General features: G+C 37.3%; 1 protein-coding gene across 1 annotated transcript in view; it reads left to right on the forward strand.

Moving 5' to 3' along the window:
* The window catches only part of rftn1b (raftlin, lipid raft linker 1b), a 139,727-nt gene that overhangs the window by 115,731 nt on the left and 6,658 nt on the right, over nt 1-17,338 (forward strand). The window contains exons 8-9 of the mRNA XM_028470047.1: nt 5,528-5,631; nt 13,984-14,059. Coding sequence (XP_028325848.1) covers nt 5,528-5,631; nt 13,984-14,059 — 180 coding nt within the window. The remainder of the gene's footprint in view (nt 1-5,527; nt 5,632-13,983; nt 14,060-17,338) is intronic.

Below are 17,338 nucleotides of genomic sequence, written 5' to 3' on the forward strand. Positions count from 1 at the left end.
GCTTTTTTACACTAAGTTGTGAATTTTTTTTATTTATAGTTTTTATTTATCGTGATTTTTATCTTATTGTGATAAACACTAGAAATTTTCGGGATTATATTTTTTGTCAATATTGCCCATCCCTAGTATCCAAGTATTTTTTTTAGCTTTAGATGTTTTTCCACTTGTACACTATATCTGAACTGTAAGTGTTTACAAGAAGCAGGTTCTTCAGTGTGTGTGTGTGTGTGTGTGTGTGTGTGTGTGTGTGTGTGTGTGTGTGTGTTTGTACGTGTGTGTGTGTTTGTGCATGCGTGCGTGTGTGTGTGTGTGTGTTTGTGCGTATACTCATGTACTTCATGGTTCTGTGCTTGGTTGAAATCCATTACTGAGTAAACACGACTACAGCTCATTTAATCATTGCAAACAGTGTTAAAGTGTTCACAACAGAGCTGTGTACACACACACACACACACACACACACGCACACACACACACACACACACACACACACACACACACACACACACACACACACACACACACACACACACACACACACACACACACACACAGAGGCTGTGTTGTCTGCCTATGTCACTGTTGTCGTACTGTGTTGTGTACAAAGCTGCTAACGTCACTCTGATTTTTTTGTTACAGAATTTCCCCAATTCTTGTTCCGTTTCCTTGTCTTTCCGCAATCGGAGTCGTCACATGCTGTTAAATAGCATGACCATATTTTGATTTCCATAAAAGAGGACTCTAAGGTTGACCTCGTCATACTCAACGTACTCAAAGTTTTCATACATCTACTTTGCAATGGCAAAATACAATGTGATAAATAAGTATTTTTTGTCAATAAGGTTTAAAAAATATTTTTTATCATTATAATAAAAATTGTTATCAGTGGGGACTTAAATCAATAACCTTTATTATGCATTTTAACATTTAATTTAATATTTCATATTGAAAAAAAAATCTTAAAAAAAACAATGAGCAACATCTCCTAGAAATTAAAAATACAACAAAAAACTCAAGGCTTATAGAATAGTAAATAATAATTTAGGGGTCTATTCTCCCGTCGGACTTAAGCGCTTTTTGACACGCCCACTGCGGGTAATTAGAGCAAAACCGCGTAGTCAGTGAATAAAGGCGGGCTGAAGGAAAGGAGGCGGTGATGTAATTTTTTTTGGGTTGTCTAGAAATCACAGAACATGGAGTTTTCTCAACGCTTGTAAATGTCATTGAAATCCATGAAAATGATAAAGTTCACTTTTAATTTGAAACGCCTTCATTGATAAACAATGTAACAGGTTGATATGATCTGATCATTGATCAGATTATTGCAGTGTGATTGATGATTCTTCTGTTTGAGTCACAGTTAAAATCTCTCTCCTTGATTATCATCATCATCAGTTAGAGAGAGCGCTGGAGATATGAGGAAATAACGTGTCCACATATCGTCCTGCTTTAATACAGAGGGATGTTTACAGTGAAACAGACCTATTAACTTCCATAATACACAGTTTTAAATATAAATAGTTTAAAGTAGGGATGTAACGATTAATCGTAAGGCAGTTAAAAATAGATTCATAGGTATCACGGTTGATATCGATTTTCTGAAAATTGAATCACAGTACTTTTTTTAACCAGCAGATGGCGCTATACACAAGTGTAGGCGGCGGGCGGAGTCTGTTAATACTTTCTTTCTGGCCGCCTTCTACTCTTAAATATGTTAATAAATGATTCATTGCCCCTTTAGCACCGAAAGAATATCTGTAATATTACTTGAATATCTGTAAAAGTCACGTTTTTCTATTAGCTCTGTCTGCTAGCATAGCTTCTCTTCTTCACTGCAAGATATCTGCATGCCAACCGACCACTGTGTTACCAGCACCCTCTGCTGGTCCAAACAAATATGACGTAAATCAGTGCAATCACGGTTTTTTTTTTTTAAAGTCCAATTGTTAAGGCACAAAATACATTTTCAGTTGCACTTTTAAAAGAAAAAGAACTATTATGCAGTTTTGCATTGTTTAATATAGAACTAGAATTTAAATTGATAGGCTTCATTTTCATTTGTATTATTCCTTTATTTATTTCATTCAAGATTTATTTTTAGTTAAATTGCATTGTTTTGAATAGTTTATCAAGGGATTCTTTTGACGATGAAATATAAAAGGAAAATAATACAGTATTTTCCCAAAAAAAAATTTGTCTACAGTCCCATTTTGTAAAATAAATCGTTGAGGAGAATCGTATCGTGAACCCAGTATCGTGAATCGAATCGTATCGGGAGTTGAGTGAATCGTTACATCCCTAGTTTAAAGTGACCTGAGCTAAGCCTCATTAATATATGTGTGGGAACAGTTTTGTTCCTCCTCATCTGCATATGACAGCTTGTTTCACTCTGTAGTGGATCAAACTGTGAATTTATGTTGGACATAGTATGAAAATAGTTGAATCACTGTGACCAACGTGGACAGAAGTCTGCGTCTGTCAGAGTTTTAATTAATCACACAGCAGCAGCTGAGCGCACGAGTTTGTGTGGCTTCAAATGTAACTAAGTCCATATTTCTAGTGTAAAATAATGTTTCACCTCATGGGGACGCTGCACTTTTTCCAGGGTTAGAAGAACGTAAGAGGAAAAGGACTTACGCACACCGGAGAAGCCAGATTTGAATCTGAACACCCACATTTCAGGGCTGCTCCACCCACAGTGTGTAACTGGGATGAAGGCGCACAGCGACTGACTTAAATACAGGGGGAGAATAGCACACAGCCAGAAACAGCGCCGCTTGCAATGCTTTTAGGACTTACGCACACGGGAATAGAGAGCCCTAAGTACATTTCAATAAAGAACCTTTTCATTTAAATCTACTGTTTTTTGGTCTATTTTAATCTTTCTCTTGGACTTTCCTCATCTTTCTCTTTTACTCGTGTGCGATGATTTTGTCAAAACTAAGCGGCATCTTTAATAATTTCATCAAGTGTGAGTAAAAATACCGTAATTAATTGTAAAGAGCAACTCCTTAGCTTACTTAAAGTTACTATCTTTTATATTAACCTGTTCCCCGAGATGTGTTCAGAGTCCCTAGAAAACCTGGAGAATTTCATTAATTTGTAAATTATCCCTGGACAGCCGAGTGTCATGTACTGAGTGCGCATCGTACTGAGCGTGTATATGCACACTACGGGAAAAGGAAGTTTTGCTAAAAAAATATAATAATTAATTTTTGCTTATTTTTGTTTTCAAAGTGAACGGACACGTGTTTTATTTGTTTATTGGGTTAGGGTTAGGGTTACCTTGGGGTTAGTGTTAGTTTAGGGTTAGGGTTAGTTTAGGGTTAGGATTAGGGTTATAATTTCAGTACGGAGGTAAACTCAGTACGTGCCACAGGACAAGACATGAAAAGAGGACATGTCTGGGTAAATCCAGACGTATGATCACCTTATGTTAAACTTCCTGAAATTGTGCCAAACATGCTTATTAAGGTTAAATATTGATATTAGCTTCAAATTTAGTAACAGCAGAAATGCACCGAAACAAGCATGAGATCACGCAAGATTTAGTGTGAGATTTGACATCAGGCCGTTTGCTACGCATGCTAAAGCTAACATTAGCCCACCTGACTAGAAATGTTTCTAAGATGATGTAAAGTAGAGCTGAGCGATAGTTAGCGTAGCATGCTAGCAGCAGCCTGGGGACAGTAAACAGTGAGCAGAAGAAGCTGTACATGGACTGATATGCAGACAGTATCCAACAGGACAACAAATACACAAAACATCAAAAATGCACAAAATGACTCCAGAAAATATGCAAAATTACATAAAAACACACAAAACTAAACAAAAGATAAAATATATACAAAATGTGGTACAAAACAGCAAAAAATACACTGAATAACTCCAAAAACATACAGAAAAACAGCAAAAATACACAAAAGCACAAGAACATTTACAAAAAATACAGAAAAGGACAAGAAATACACAAAAAAAACAAGAATACACAAAATGACTTCAAACAATATACAAACGTAGAGAAAAACACACAGAAATGACAGGGAAATATAGAATTTGTGGCTCACTGATTAGACAGTCACATATTTGTGGCTGTGATGAAAGTCTTTGAGTTAAAAAAAAATGTAAAGACGCAGGTTTCAAGGTTTATTGTGAAAAATATGGAGGAAATGTGTAATATTGTCTAAAATATGTGGTTTATTCCGTGTCATAAATACATTCACATTTCAGAAGCTGAAGTCCGTCGTATCGCATTATATAACGTCAGATTTTGTGTGTGATTAGACATTTCTGACTCTGTCCACCTGTTTACAAAGACAAACTGTGTAAGTGTGGGAGTTTCCAAGAACATGCAAGTAGTAGTAGTAGTAGTAGTAGTAGTAGTAGTAGTAGTAGTAGTAGTAGTAGCAGCAGTAGCAGTAGCAGTAGCAATAGTAGTGACGGTGGCGGTGGCGGCAGTGGCGGCGGCGGCGGTAGCAGTAGCAGTAGCAGCAGTAGTATTAGTAGTAGTAGTAGTAGTAGTAGCAGTAGTAGTAGTAGTAGCAGTAGTAGTAGTAGTAGCAGTAGCAGTAGCAGTAGTAGCAGTAGCAGTAGCAGTAGCAGTAGCAGTAGCAGTAGTATTAGTATTAGCAGTAGCAGTAGCAGTAGTAGTAGTTATAGTAGTAGTTGTAGTCGTAGTATTAGTAGTAGTAGTAGTAGTAGTAGTAGTAGTAGTATTAGTAGTAGTAGCAGTAGCAGTAGTAGTCGTAGTAGCAGTAGTAGTAGTAGTAGTTATAGTAGTAGTTGTAGTCGTAGTATTAGTAGTAGTAGTAGTAGTAGTAGTAGTTATAGTAGTAGTTGTAGTCGTAGTATTAGTAGTATTAGTAGTAGTAGTATTAGTAGTAGTAGTAGCAGTAGTAGTAGTAGCAGTAGCAGTAGCAGTAGCAGTAGTAGTAGTAGTAGTAGCAGTAGTAGTAGTAGTAGTCGTAGTAGTAGTAGTTATAGTAGTAGTATTAGTAGTAGTAGTAGCAGTAGCAGTAGCAGTAGTAGTAGTAGCAATAGTAGTAGTAGTAGTAGCAGTAGTAGTAGTAGTAGTAGTAGTAGTATTAGTAGTAGTAGTAGTAGCAGTAGCAGTAGTAGTCGTAGTAGCAGTAGTAGTAGTAGTAGTTATAGTAGTAGTTGTAGTAGTAGTAGTAGTAGTAGTAGTAGTAGTAGTAGTAGTAGTAGTTATAGTAGTAGTTGTAGTCGTAGTATTAGTAGTATTAGTAGTAGTAGTAGTAGTAGTAGTAGTAGTAGTAGTAGTAGTAGTAGTAGTAGTAGTAGTTATAGTAGTAGTTGTAGTCGTAGTATTAGTAGTAGTAGTAGTAGTAGTAGTAGTAGTAGTATTAGTAGAGGATATATTCAGTGTCTGAATGTAATTTCCACTTGAATTTGTTAAAAAAAAGTAAGTGTCGCACACACCTTCCTCTGACGTTATGTTGGGCGTTATTCCCTCTGCGTGGTGCACGGTCAGGACCAGGCGTTGATGAGCATGTTTCTGTGTCCACAGGGTTTACAGGTGAAGGCTGATTACGTCCCACTGCTGCAGTCGCTGGCCGCGTACGGATGGAGACTCACGTGTGTTCTGCCGACTCCAGTTGTCAAGACCAACAGGTGAGACACTAGCTGCGTTTCCATTACCCTCGGAAATGTGCAAAATCTAAATAGCACAATAAAAACTGGTAACAGAGACATTTTAAAAAAGAAACACTCAAATATCGCTAACAAGGTTTTATGCTTTCATGAGGAGGTGTTACGGCAAAATTTGCGGTTGACCTCATTTGGAGACATGATTTATTGCTCTGGTTGAGTGATGGAGTCCAGGCGAAGCATTGATGATTTTATAAAAAAGGTTTATTATAAAACTAAGTAAAAAGAGTGTACAAAGATGGAACAAAAATTAGTGACCGTCCGGCCGGACGTTCGAAGGCAGAGACCCGCTCTGTCTAACAGTTTCAAGCTTAAGCTTTTATACAGATAAAGAAAAGGTCCCAACCCTGAAAGAAAGAAAAGGAGGGAGTCAGATGCTCCCACAGTGGAAATGTTGGAGGATGATGAAGACGTGTATATTATGAGGAAGATTGGGCGCCACTCTTATCTATCCTTTATAGTGTGTGCGTTCGTGTATATCTGCATGTGAGTTTGAGTTTTGGCAGAGACTCTGTGTTGTATGAGTACAATACGATCTGTACTGTTTAATCTAACATGATTCAGCTGTTCAAAGAGTAATGGAGTCATCATGTATTAAAACATGACAAATTGTACACATGAACATACATTTGACGATAAGATGATGAATATAAAAATTGCCATAACAGAGGTTTTTCAGATGTTTCCATATTGACAGATAACGCAGTGTTATAAGGAGGTGTTACCAGAGTTACCAGGATCCAAAACAACCTTCAATGGAAACTCATTTAAAGCACAATTATTAGGAATGTCACAGTATTGACGATACCACGATACCGTGGTATTACAAGTGCCACGGTATAAAATAATGAGCCATTGTGCTTGAAATTAAAGTTTTGTGTGTTGGCTGTAGTATTAATAATACTAATAATAATAATGCTTTGGGGCGTGGTCACTAAGCGGATTAAGCAGCTGCTTGGGCCCCCTACACCATGGCTGTCCGTCATACTTTTTTAACCTGTTATTTACATATTTACAAACCACCGTCATTGTCACTTTGTTGCTGAATCAGCATCTATCACACTTGGGGTGCTCCAGGGCAGACATCACTATCAACCATGAGGTTGGAGGCAGATTTCCTAACGTTATAAAAGACTTTGCTTGACAAAAAACAAGAAAAGCAAACATATAGTCATTATCAAGAAGAACTAAAATCAATAAGTGGGTGGAAATAATAAGCTGTAATGTTTTTATAAATAATATTTTATTTTTTTACTACAGGTCAGAGATGTGGAAACATGCTGGTTTTATCACATCAACAAACCATAAATGAAAAAAAGATGGACAGTATGTAAACACTGCTAGCGTACCGTGAGCTACTCTTTTGGAAATACGAGCTACATGAGACGCCACTTAACCCAGCATCCCAGAAGTTTAAAAATGGTGTCAAACAAACAACCCAGTGTAAAAGTCTAAAAACTCTAAAGGAAACATTTACAACCATGGTCTAACAGAATAGCTCTAGGGCTCAGGAAATAACAAGAGACGTCTCTCAGTTTCACTCGTTTTCTGTTGTTGACAACGAGGGCTTTAAATCACCAACCGTTGTGAAACTTTGGCTACTTCATAGGTACTGAAGTTAGAAAAGCACTACTTAAATACTAAATGTTCACGGTTTCACTTTAATTAGACGGTAAAGATAATGAGGAAGGCTAGCAGTAACCTAAAAAGGTAAGACATGTTGAGATTTATATTTATACAATTGTTTCATTTTCATTACATTTTATTGAAAATCCCCCTTGATTGAAAAAAAAAACATCTTATATAATATATCATATTATATACAGTATAACATACACTGACCATACCTCAGATCTGCATCACACAATGTTTCAGCGTAAAAATTTTTTTAAAGATGGTTAATTTAATATTAAAATGTAATCAGCAGTATTTAACTCTACTAAGTATTAACTACATCTGGAAAGGAAATCAAATTTTAGATGAAGCTCATTGGTGACTAGAGCTGCTGAGGACCCTCACATGGGCATTACCTGTAAATTTTGATTAAATTTCAAAGTATTATATTTACTATAGTATACTTTTATTGAGTTGAACTGGAACTGTCATTGTACACACAAAACTGGAGTAAAAACTGAGCGCGAGTGAGGAAAAGAGGGGAAAATCAGGCCACGCCCATGCTACACCTAAAGTGTAGCGTGGTCTATCCAGGACATGAGGAGGACTCAGGGACAGAGAGAAGAGAAGGAGACAATGGTTAAAGCTCTGCTATGGACATTAAGACCACGTTTGGACAAGCAGTTCAATGAGCTGCTGCTCTAGGTTTATGAAAGACAAGGCAGGCCTCGGCTGTGAAATATGTAAAAGAGTTGTGAGGATACAAAGTTCTCCATGGCTGTTTTTTGGCTGTTTTGACAAATAAAATGTTAGCATATGTTTTATTTTCATTTTCTGCTGTGCAGCTGATTCGTTGGAGGAGTTATGGCCTTAAGGGTGGAAACGTTTTTAAATATTTTATATTTGTGGGTTTTTGTGTTCTGAAAGTTTAATGACCTTTGTGGCTAAATTAATGGTGATTTATCACTGTCCTTGTTGCTGAAACATGGTAGATGTGACAGCTGTCACTCAGAGTGAGAGACGGATGCTCCGTAACGGGCGATCGCCCATGCTTCTTTAACGCTGATTCATCATTCTTTTATTAAACATTTAGGTTAATTGGTCGTTTGTGTTCACGTGATATTATCGGCTCATTTAGTTAACAAAAGGAATCATTTTTGTCTCTCTCGTACTGACGGAACAACACATGTTCTGGGTTTACAAATGAAGCACTCGTTACTCCTAGTCCGAACTTTAAATGTTGACTTAAAATGGATCTAAAGAATTAAGCAGATTGCACTACAGTCCAAAACACATTTATATTTACACAATTAAAAAATAAATGTTCAATTGTTTCTGTGGAGGATGAACAAAAAGTGCAGGGTTCAGAGGCAAAATGTAATCTTTTATGTACAAAATAATCAACAGGGCAATAATTGGCAGATATAAGTACCTGCATTTTATGACCAATTTTAATTACATTTAGGGGAATTTTGTTGAGTCATTTGAGTAAGCATTGGAACAACTGTGAGACCTGGAACTATTGTTGAGTTTTATATTTGAAGCGTTTCACACACCAAGACGTCTGTGTTGCCAAATCCAAAATCTGCTAGAACACCAATTAAACCAGTGAAGGGGGCCCCTCCCACGCTGCAGTAACCTCACTAATCAAGTGTTATCAAATGAAGGAGTGACACATACAAAAAGGGAAATGGCAATTTTTCAAAATAAAATATTTGCATTTTTCAAACCCATAATTTTTCTTTGTGGATACAACATCAAATGGGGACCACCTCCTCCTTTACACACATTCAGCCAACCTGGCAACACAGTGTTTCTTTCCTTTCTGTGTTCTTACATGTCCCTCGTTTGTTGGGTTTTGGCAAATGTTCAAACCGTAAAGAGAAGAAAGTACAGATATTAATGCTTTACTTCACAGCTTGAATGATTTGATGATTGATTTTTCTTGTTAGGATTAATGTACAGTGTTACGGCCTCTCAGCACAGTCAGGTGAGCGTGCAGTTTGCAGCAGAAGTGTGAGTGGTGTCCCGTGCAGAGAGGCTTTGTGCTTCATAAATGTGTAATACAAAGTTATTTGTTGGAGTGTTTCTCAGTAAATGGGAACCTGGTGGGAAGTAGAAAAGCTGCTGAAAGCAGAAATGAAGCTAAATCGGTGCTATTATCGCCTCAAGCTGTGAGGAAAACGTTAGTCAGGCTCAGCGCGATAGAAAATACAAAGTCACACCCCAGCAACGATCAGTACCTGAGTTAGCACGTATGCTAATTATGATACTAACAACAGTGTTCACTTCTTAGCATCTATGCTAACACTTTAAACTGACCCATGTCACTCTTTGATGATACTGTTGTTTGCTTCGATGTGTTGCCATTCACCGCTTTGCCAGATAAAGCAAATTATTCTGCTTAGAAATGGTCAAAAATTCTCCGAAATGTTGCCTAAACCTCCAATTTCCACACTCTACACCAGCCATGTGGCCCTCAGTCTATATTTGTGCAGCTCCCAAAAGTAAATGCGCAAATTCATGCCAAAAACACACAAAAGTGTACAAAACCAATAAAAAAAAGGCCCAAAACACACAAAATAACATCAAAAACATACACAATTAAATAAATTTACACAAAGCTATTAATCTAGATTACCTCTTATCACGCTAACTTCCAGGATTTAATTAGTGTGTGCTGGACTACAAACCTTGCTGAAGCTTAATCACTATAGCAATTAATGCTGAATGGCTAACCTGGTCGGGACCAGGTATTTCTCTGGCTTGGATGTTAGCGAGTCCTAAAGCCCCGCCTCCTGACCAATCACATCTCTTAGAAAATGACAGATGATCCTGGTTGGTGCAGATCTGACAGCTGAGTTTATAAAGCAGATTATTAATGATAAATGTAATCCTTTCATTTACCGATGACATCCTCTGGTCTTTGGAGAGAGCAGACGTGTTTTCATTCGCTCCGATAACACGACCTTGGCTACAGCTGGCTACAGCTGAACAGCCTGAAAAATTGGGCCCAAGACTGAAGGAAAATGGTGAAAAAACCGCAGGGAGGCCCTTCAGAACCCTATTCGGGTTTGGAAGAGGTCAAGGAGATGATACGCGAGGGTCTACGAAACCTATCTGCCGAGATAAAGTCGTTGGAAAAGACGCTGGAAAACTCACTGGAAAACCTACAAAGCGAAGCAAAGGTACTGAAAGAAAAGAATGAAAGAAATGCTGAAGAGATCAAATTGTTGAACGCCAGGGTTGAACAGCTGGAACAAAAGGAAAGAGAGAAAGATGTCATCATCACAGGCCTAAAGATAAAACCCAGGAGTTACGGAAGTGACGAAGAAACAAAATCGATTGAACAACAGGTCATTTACTACCTGGAGTCGAAGGACATTGTCCTGAACCCTGACAACATCAACTCCTGCCATCTCCTGCCAAAGAAAAATGATAACAGAGCTGTAAAAATAACCTTCACGAATATGAAATCCAAAGGAGAACTACTGAAGCAAGGAAATAAACTGATGGGAACGAAGGTGTACATCAATGAAAACCTGACGAAACAAAATGCAAGCATTGCATGGAAGGCACGCCAAATAAAAAAAGGAGGAAAAATTGTGAGGACGTGGACAAGAAACTGCAGAATTTACATCACACCACTGGGAGAAGAGAACAGAAAACCAATCCTCATCAAAACGATGGAAGACTTGGGAAAATACGAAGGATCCACCTAAACAACAACATTACTGATGGTAATCATGGATATGGACCCAGATCTATATAAACACTGGAAACAAAACACAGACTGTGATTATTTTACGGAGACTGAATTAAATGTGAAAACCAAGAGTAAAAAAGGTCTGTCATTTATTCATTTCAATTGCTAGGTGGTGGGGTGATTAAGGATTACATTAAATTTAAATTCAAAGTGTTTATTGTCATATGTCCAGTTAGAAACACGTTTTCCTGTACAATGAAATTACTACCTTGCTAATGAACTAAGATATAATAATGTGTTTATACAAGTTAAATCTAACAGTGGAAAATACAACACTGCCAATAGAACTAACAACAGCTGGATTAACCTTGATGTAGAGACAAAACAAGCTGCAAACTTGTGTGTTCAAAAGAGACATTCCCGAGTGGTGACATTATGGATGAAAAGGGAAAAAACCTTCCAAACACCTTCGAAAGAGGAACTATTCTTGAACTGGAGGAATGCTAACAACGTCTGGCAGGGAACAAGGCCAACACGAACAATGATAGAGAGGAGGAGGAATAAAAACAAGACAACACTGACTACAGATGAGAATACACAAAAAAGGACTGTTCAGAACAACTCAAGAATGTTTGACCAGAGAGACATGTAAACCCATGTAAATTTGCGATGATAAAACAGGGGACGGGACCCAGATAAGCAAACTGCTTCTCTCGTCTCCTTTTTCGGCATGTACAAAAAAAAAAAAAAAAAATGTAAAAAAAAAATGTAAAAAAAAAAAAGTGAATGTAACCATGTCGGAAATAAACTAAATAAAATAAATCCTATAGGAAAGATATAGATTTATATTTAATGGACTGATCTACAGTCAGCTGATGAAACCTGTGTGTGCGGAAGCCTGAAGTCATTCATTAATTAAATATGACTTTACAATGACTTTACCCATCCACGCATACGATTGAAACACAGACTTCATCAGCTGATTGTAGATCAGTCCATCAGATATAAATCTATATCTTTCCTAAATGATGTCATTGGTAAATGAAAGGATTGCAGCTGTCAGATCAGATCCCCACAGTGACGTGTTCACACATCACCTTTTATTGGACAGCTCGCTTTCTAAAAGAACTGATTGGTCAAGAGGCGGGACTGCATCACTCGCTAAAATCCTAGCCAGAGCAAAACCTGCTCTCGACCAGGCTAGTCGTTCAGCATAAGTTACCATGGTGATTTAGCTCTGTAAGATGTTAGAAAGCTTCGTAGTCCAGAACACACTGATTAAATCCTGGAAGTTAGTAACATAAGAGATAATCTAGATTAGTAACATACCACCAAAATGACAAAAAATATATTAAGACAACAAAATAAAGAGCTACTCCAAAAACACAAGACGTTTCCAACAATTACACAAAAATAATTAAAACCATTAAACAATAGGCAACAAAACTGATTAGTCATTGTTGTAATGATGACATGAATTATGATCATGTGACCCTGAGGATCAGACATTTTACAGAAATTAAAGTGAAAATGTATTTGTACTGAGTCACTTCACATCTTGTATGTAAATGTCAGACGTGAACATTTTGACTAATATTTTTAGATTCAAACGTACTGATGTAAAACTTTTACACTGCACTTCATCTAGAAGAGCTTTACAATGGCTCCCATTAATCCTTGATAATGATGATGATGATGATGATGATGATGGAGAGGAAGAGCAAACACTGGAAGAGACGTGTTGCCAGATTGGGTTGTACTTTAGGCAACAATTGGGTTGGATTTTGACTGTTTGTGGATTTCTTTCAGCTTCAAAGCTTCTGAAAGGCTGATTTGTGTATTTGTGGTGACAGTTTGCAGCATCTTTGTGTTTTTTTCACACACAAACAAGCTCAGGCCACTAACGGCACACACACACACACACACACACACACACACACACACTGTATTTTGGCTCCTCTCTGCTGTGACGACTTCACTTCTGTTAGTGTGAGCCTTTGATTCACCAGGACAACGTCCAGCTTTGACAGCTCAGAAAATAGCTTTTAGATGAAGGAGAAAGGAAGGCCTGAGGGGGGGCTGAGATCAGAGTGTGCTGGGTTTAATGGTTTAACGACTCACAATGAACGGGTGTCAGAAAAAGGAGGGAACAATCACAGCTCCGTGTGTGTATTTGTGTGTGTGTGTGTGTGTGGGGGGGTGAATCCACTCTATATTCATGCACACCATTCTAACGTACCTGCCTGCCTAACTTTCACTAAACTTACCTAATGTCAGTAGTTAGGTGTAGTGGCAGGTGTGGTGTGAGTGAAGCTATAGCAATCAGATATGCTTCACTATCGATCACCATCTGCGTGACATGTAAACACTTTTAAATTGTTACGCGCTTACACGTGTGCATGTCAGTAAGTGTGTGTGTGTTGAGTGTTGTATCCTGTCCAAACACAGCAATGATCTGACTCAGAGCGTAACACTACAGTCACTACCACTCTATGGACGGGTGTAGTGACACAGACTGGACTAAATTGTGGTCCGTTATACACTCACACATACATACCTGCACGCATGTACACGCCTAATATTTTTTTTTACGTCACGTAGACGGTGATCTATAGTGAAGGTCACCTGATCACTATAGCTTCACTCACGCCACACCTGCGTCTACGCGTAACTGATATATTTATGTTTGTTCGGTGCACATCCAGGTGTGGCGTAGGTTACGTGCGTGTGTGTATATATATATACTGTATATTGGCATTGAAGACTGGAGGTACCGATGTTTATTTTATCTCTATTTTTTGAATGTTGAAAAATGGTGGATCTCGCATTTGTCATTAAAAAGATATTAATCAAAAAAAAAAATAAAAGAATTGACTGATAATGAGCTACGGATTAAACGTTAAGACATGGAGATGAGCTCCATGTTGTGTTCATGATAAAGCTTTAATGTTCATCATCTTCTTATTTTCCTCCTCCTTCTTCTCCTCCACGTGCAGCGATGGAAGTCTGTCCACCAAACAGATTGTTTTCCTGCAGCGACCCGTTGTTGGTCGTAAGAAGAAAGAACCCAAGGTACGTTCCACTCTCTACATTTCATCATGTCATTTTGAACCCCATCAATGCAGCAGGTGGGCCCTAAATTGTGGGAATGCTTTGCATTCAATTTTTTTTTTTTACTTTGATATTTTGGGCTGCTACTACTCTGCCAATTCTTAACCGATATAAACCATTCAAATATCAAAATGTTCCACTGCTTAGTAGCAATCCTGCTATCTAATTTGTGAGATGCTAAGACCTATAATTGTAATGTAATATCAGGTTTTATGCTTTTACTGTAAACTGGAATATCTCATTTTATCTCTCAATTTTTAAATCAAAGACACAATTTTAACACTAAAATGTTGTCCACTGTGTAATCTACAATTCTCAGTAATTTGTAGAGTTTGCACTCTGACAAAATAAATGTATATAATTTTTTTAATTGACTCTGTCATGCTCAATGCAAATTTTAACCAATTTACACCATTCAAAAATCTAATTGTTCTGCTCCTTAGTGACAATGATAATATCTAATTTTTAAAATGTTAACTCTCTTACTTTGAATGTAATTTAAGGTTTTATGTAAATCTGATTGAGTGCTTGATTAGGCCTGCTAGAGTGTGACAGCTGTTGCTCGTAAACTTTGAGGAAAACTCTTGTTAAAGCTTTAATTCTGCAGCTACAGCCACCACTTGTAGCTCAAAATGTTGCTACAGTCTTCTTCTTTTTTTGTAATTATACTTTTAGTGGGAATGCTAAACATGTATCCCTTACTTTGCTTCCACAAGTAGGACTTTTAAATCCTCAATGACTTAACGTAACGCTGTTTGTTCTCTGTGAGTACTGCCTACAAATATCTAACCCGGTGTTTCCACTGGATACGTCTCCGCTGCGCCACGGCACCGATTCGGTAATTTACCGCTGTCCGCCGTCCGGTAATTCACACCGGTTGCGTTTTGAGTGCGCCGCAGTGCACTCCGGTTGAACGACTGTGACGTCACGAGACAGAGCAGTTCTCACGATATATATAATCGCGCGAGAACGCAGTTAAATGTATGTGTTCTAAATGCTGCAATAAACAGATAAACAGGTCAGTGTTCCTAACGAAGGAGAACAAGAAGGTTGGACTCTGGATTTGTCATAGACACATTTTTTATCAACAACCAACAGAGAAGAGATAAAACTGCAGCATTCAAACATGAACTAAATCAAAGTTGCTGCAGTTTACAGTGAGTTACAGTATGAGCGGAATCAATATAGTGGATGTGAATTTGTTTTTACACATTATGAAGTTTTGGTGATGTAGTTACTTGAAATATAATATGAAGTGTTTTATTTTGAAAAGTAACCCGATCGTTTATTGCGGAGTACGTGCTTAATTTCCTGTTTAGCTTCATTTGCCCTGTGCTGATTGATGCGTCGTGCTCAGGTGTCTGTCAGAAATAGAAGCCCTGCGTATATCTGGTGGAGGGCACTGGACGACCATAGCTGGGAAGGAGCAGACACGCACCGCAGCGGACCTGGTGGAAATTAACACATAGACTAAAGTGGAAACCTATCAGCTCCAGTGACGCGGCGGTGACGTAACGCAGCGGAGCCGCATCCAGTGGAAACTGAGGGTCAGCCTTGGTAGTGTGTTTAAAATCAGCTGTAAAATGCAGTAAAAAAATATTATCTATCATCTTATTAGTTTATCATTTAACGGTTACCTTGTTACGCTTCCCAATCAATTAAAATATTTATATTAATAATTTTGGTGTGGACATCTGAACCTTTTTCTGCCAGTATACCCCTAGATTTCCATTTATTTAAAAGAAAAATATAAAATGATTTTCAAGAGAACTGACAGGTAGTGGAAAAACTTGAAATTAAATATATTTTCATTATTTTTATTACGTGTAAGCAGGGACGAAGGAGTACATTTTGGGCCCCCGGGAACTACACTAGTATTCTTACATTATTATATAAGCTTCTTTTTTTTCTTCACAATAACCTAATGACTCCATATTGATTGATTGTATTTCATAAATCTACTATATTTTAGTGGTTTGTTGAATATTGTGTATGTGACATACTCTTGCTACAATTTAGTGGCAGCTGGTAATTTGAATATATATGTGTGTAAAGTTGTAATAGATCCTATATTTTTACTCTACGGCTAGTAAAAGTATGTTAATCATAACGCTATATTTATCAGGTGAATAAAAGGTAAATATATTAGAATCAAGGGGACACTCTGGCCACCAAGTAAGAACTTGGTGACAGCAAAATTTAGTCTTCAAAATAGTTTTTAAAAATAATTTTATTTCCAATTTAGATTTGACATGTAAAATGAATGTTCCAGCATTTAAGTGTGTGAGTGCACGACACATAGTTAATTTCAATCAAAATAATATATTGCCTAAAAGATGTGAGTGTTTTAAAGCTCACCTCAGAATAATTGAATTCCCTCATTTCACCTTCTCTTCCTCTCCTGGTTTTCCTTTCATGAGGAAAGACATGGTTTCCTGCTTCTGTCTATCTCTCGCTCCTTGTCACATCAACAGTTCAGACTACCCGCCACAGCAGCTGCAGAAACACATGTGGGTCGTACCATTTGCACTGTTCTAAAGGGGGTGGTAGCTAGTAGGGGTGTGCCATCAAAGGAACCTCATGATTCGCTTTGATTTCAATTCAGGGTGCTATGATAACGATGTTCAATGCATCCACCACCACCACTCCCCATCCATTCAGGGTTTTTTTTTTCCTCACTTTGTGGCTATTTTATACTTTTAAACAAGGTTTATATGTCAGTATCTATTATAAAAAGTAACCAAACAGATGTATCTCCATTATATTTATTTATGTCAAATGCAACAGTAATCATATTACAAAATAAATAAGTATAACTGTATAAAATAACTAAAATATTATCTTATCAGCTAATTCAATCTGAACCCGCATAAAATCTTATTCAGTAAAAATAAAAACTTATACAAGAGCTACAAAAATCCCACAAGAAATTAAACAAATATGCACAATCAAAGCAGCTTTAAACATAAAATATACATATAAAACCTACAATATCAGATCTCTTCTGGAATTTTGGTTTTTAAATAAAAGGTGGATTGATAAAAGAACATAATTATTATTTATCATATTATCAATTATGAAATCCTGCCAGGGACTAGTCATCAATGCTGTCTTCTATCACTATTGCTTTGAGATTACTTTTGTTGTAATTTGCACAATATAAATAAAGTTGAATTGAATCATGCTCAGGATTTTAAATTGTGTAGAAAAGGAGCTGATCAACATGTTCCAAATTTAGTG

Source organism: Gouania willdenowi, chromosome 16 (assembly GCF_900634775.1).
Source record: "Gouania willdenowi chromosome 16, fGouWil2.1, whole genome shotgun sequence".
NCBI classification, from domain to species: Eukaryota; Metazoa; Chordata; class Actinopteri; order Blenniiformes; family Gobiesocidae; genus Gouania; species Gouania willdenowi.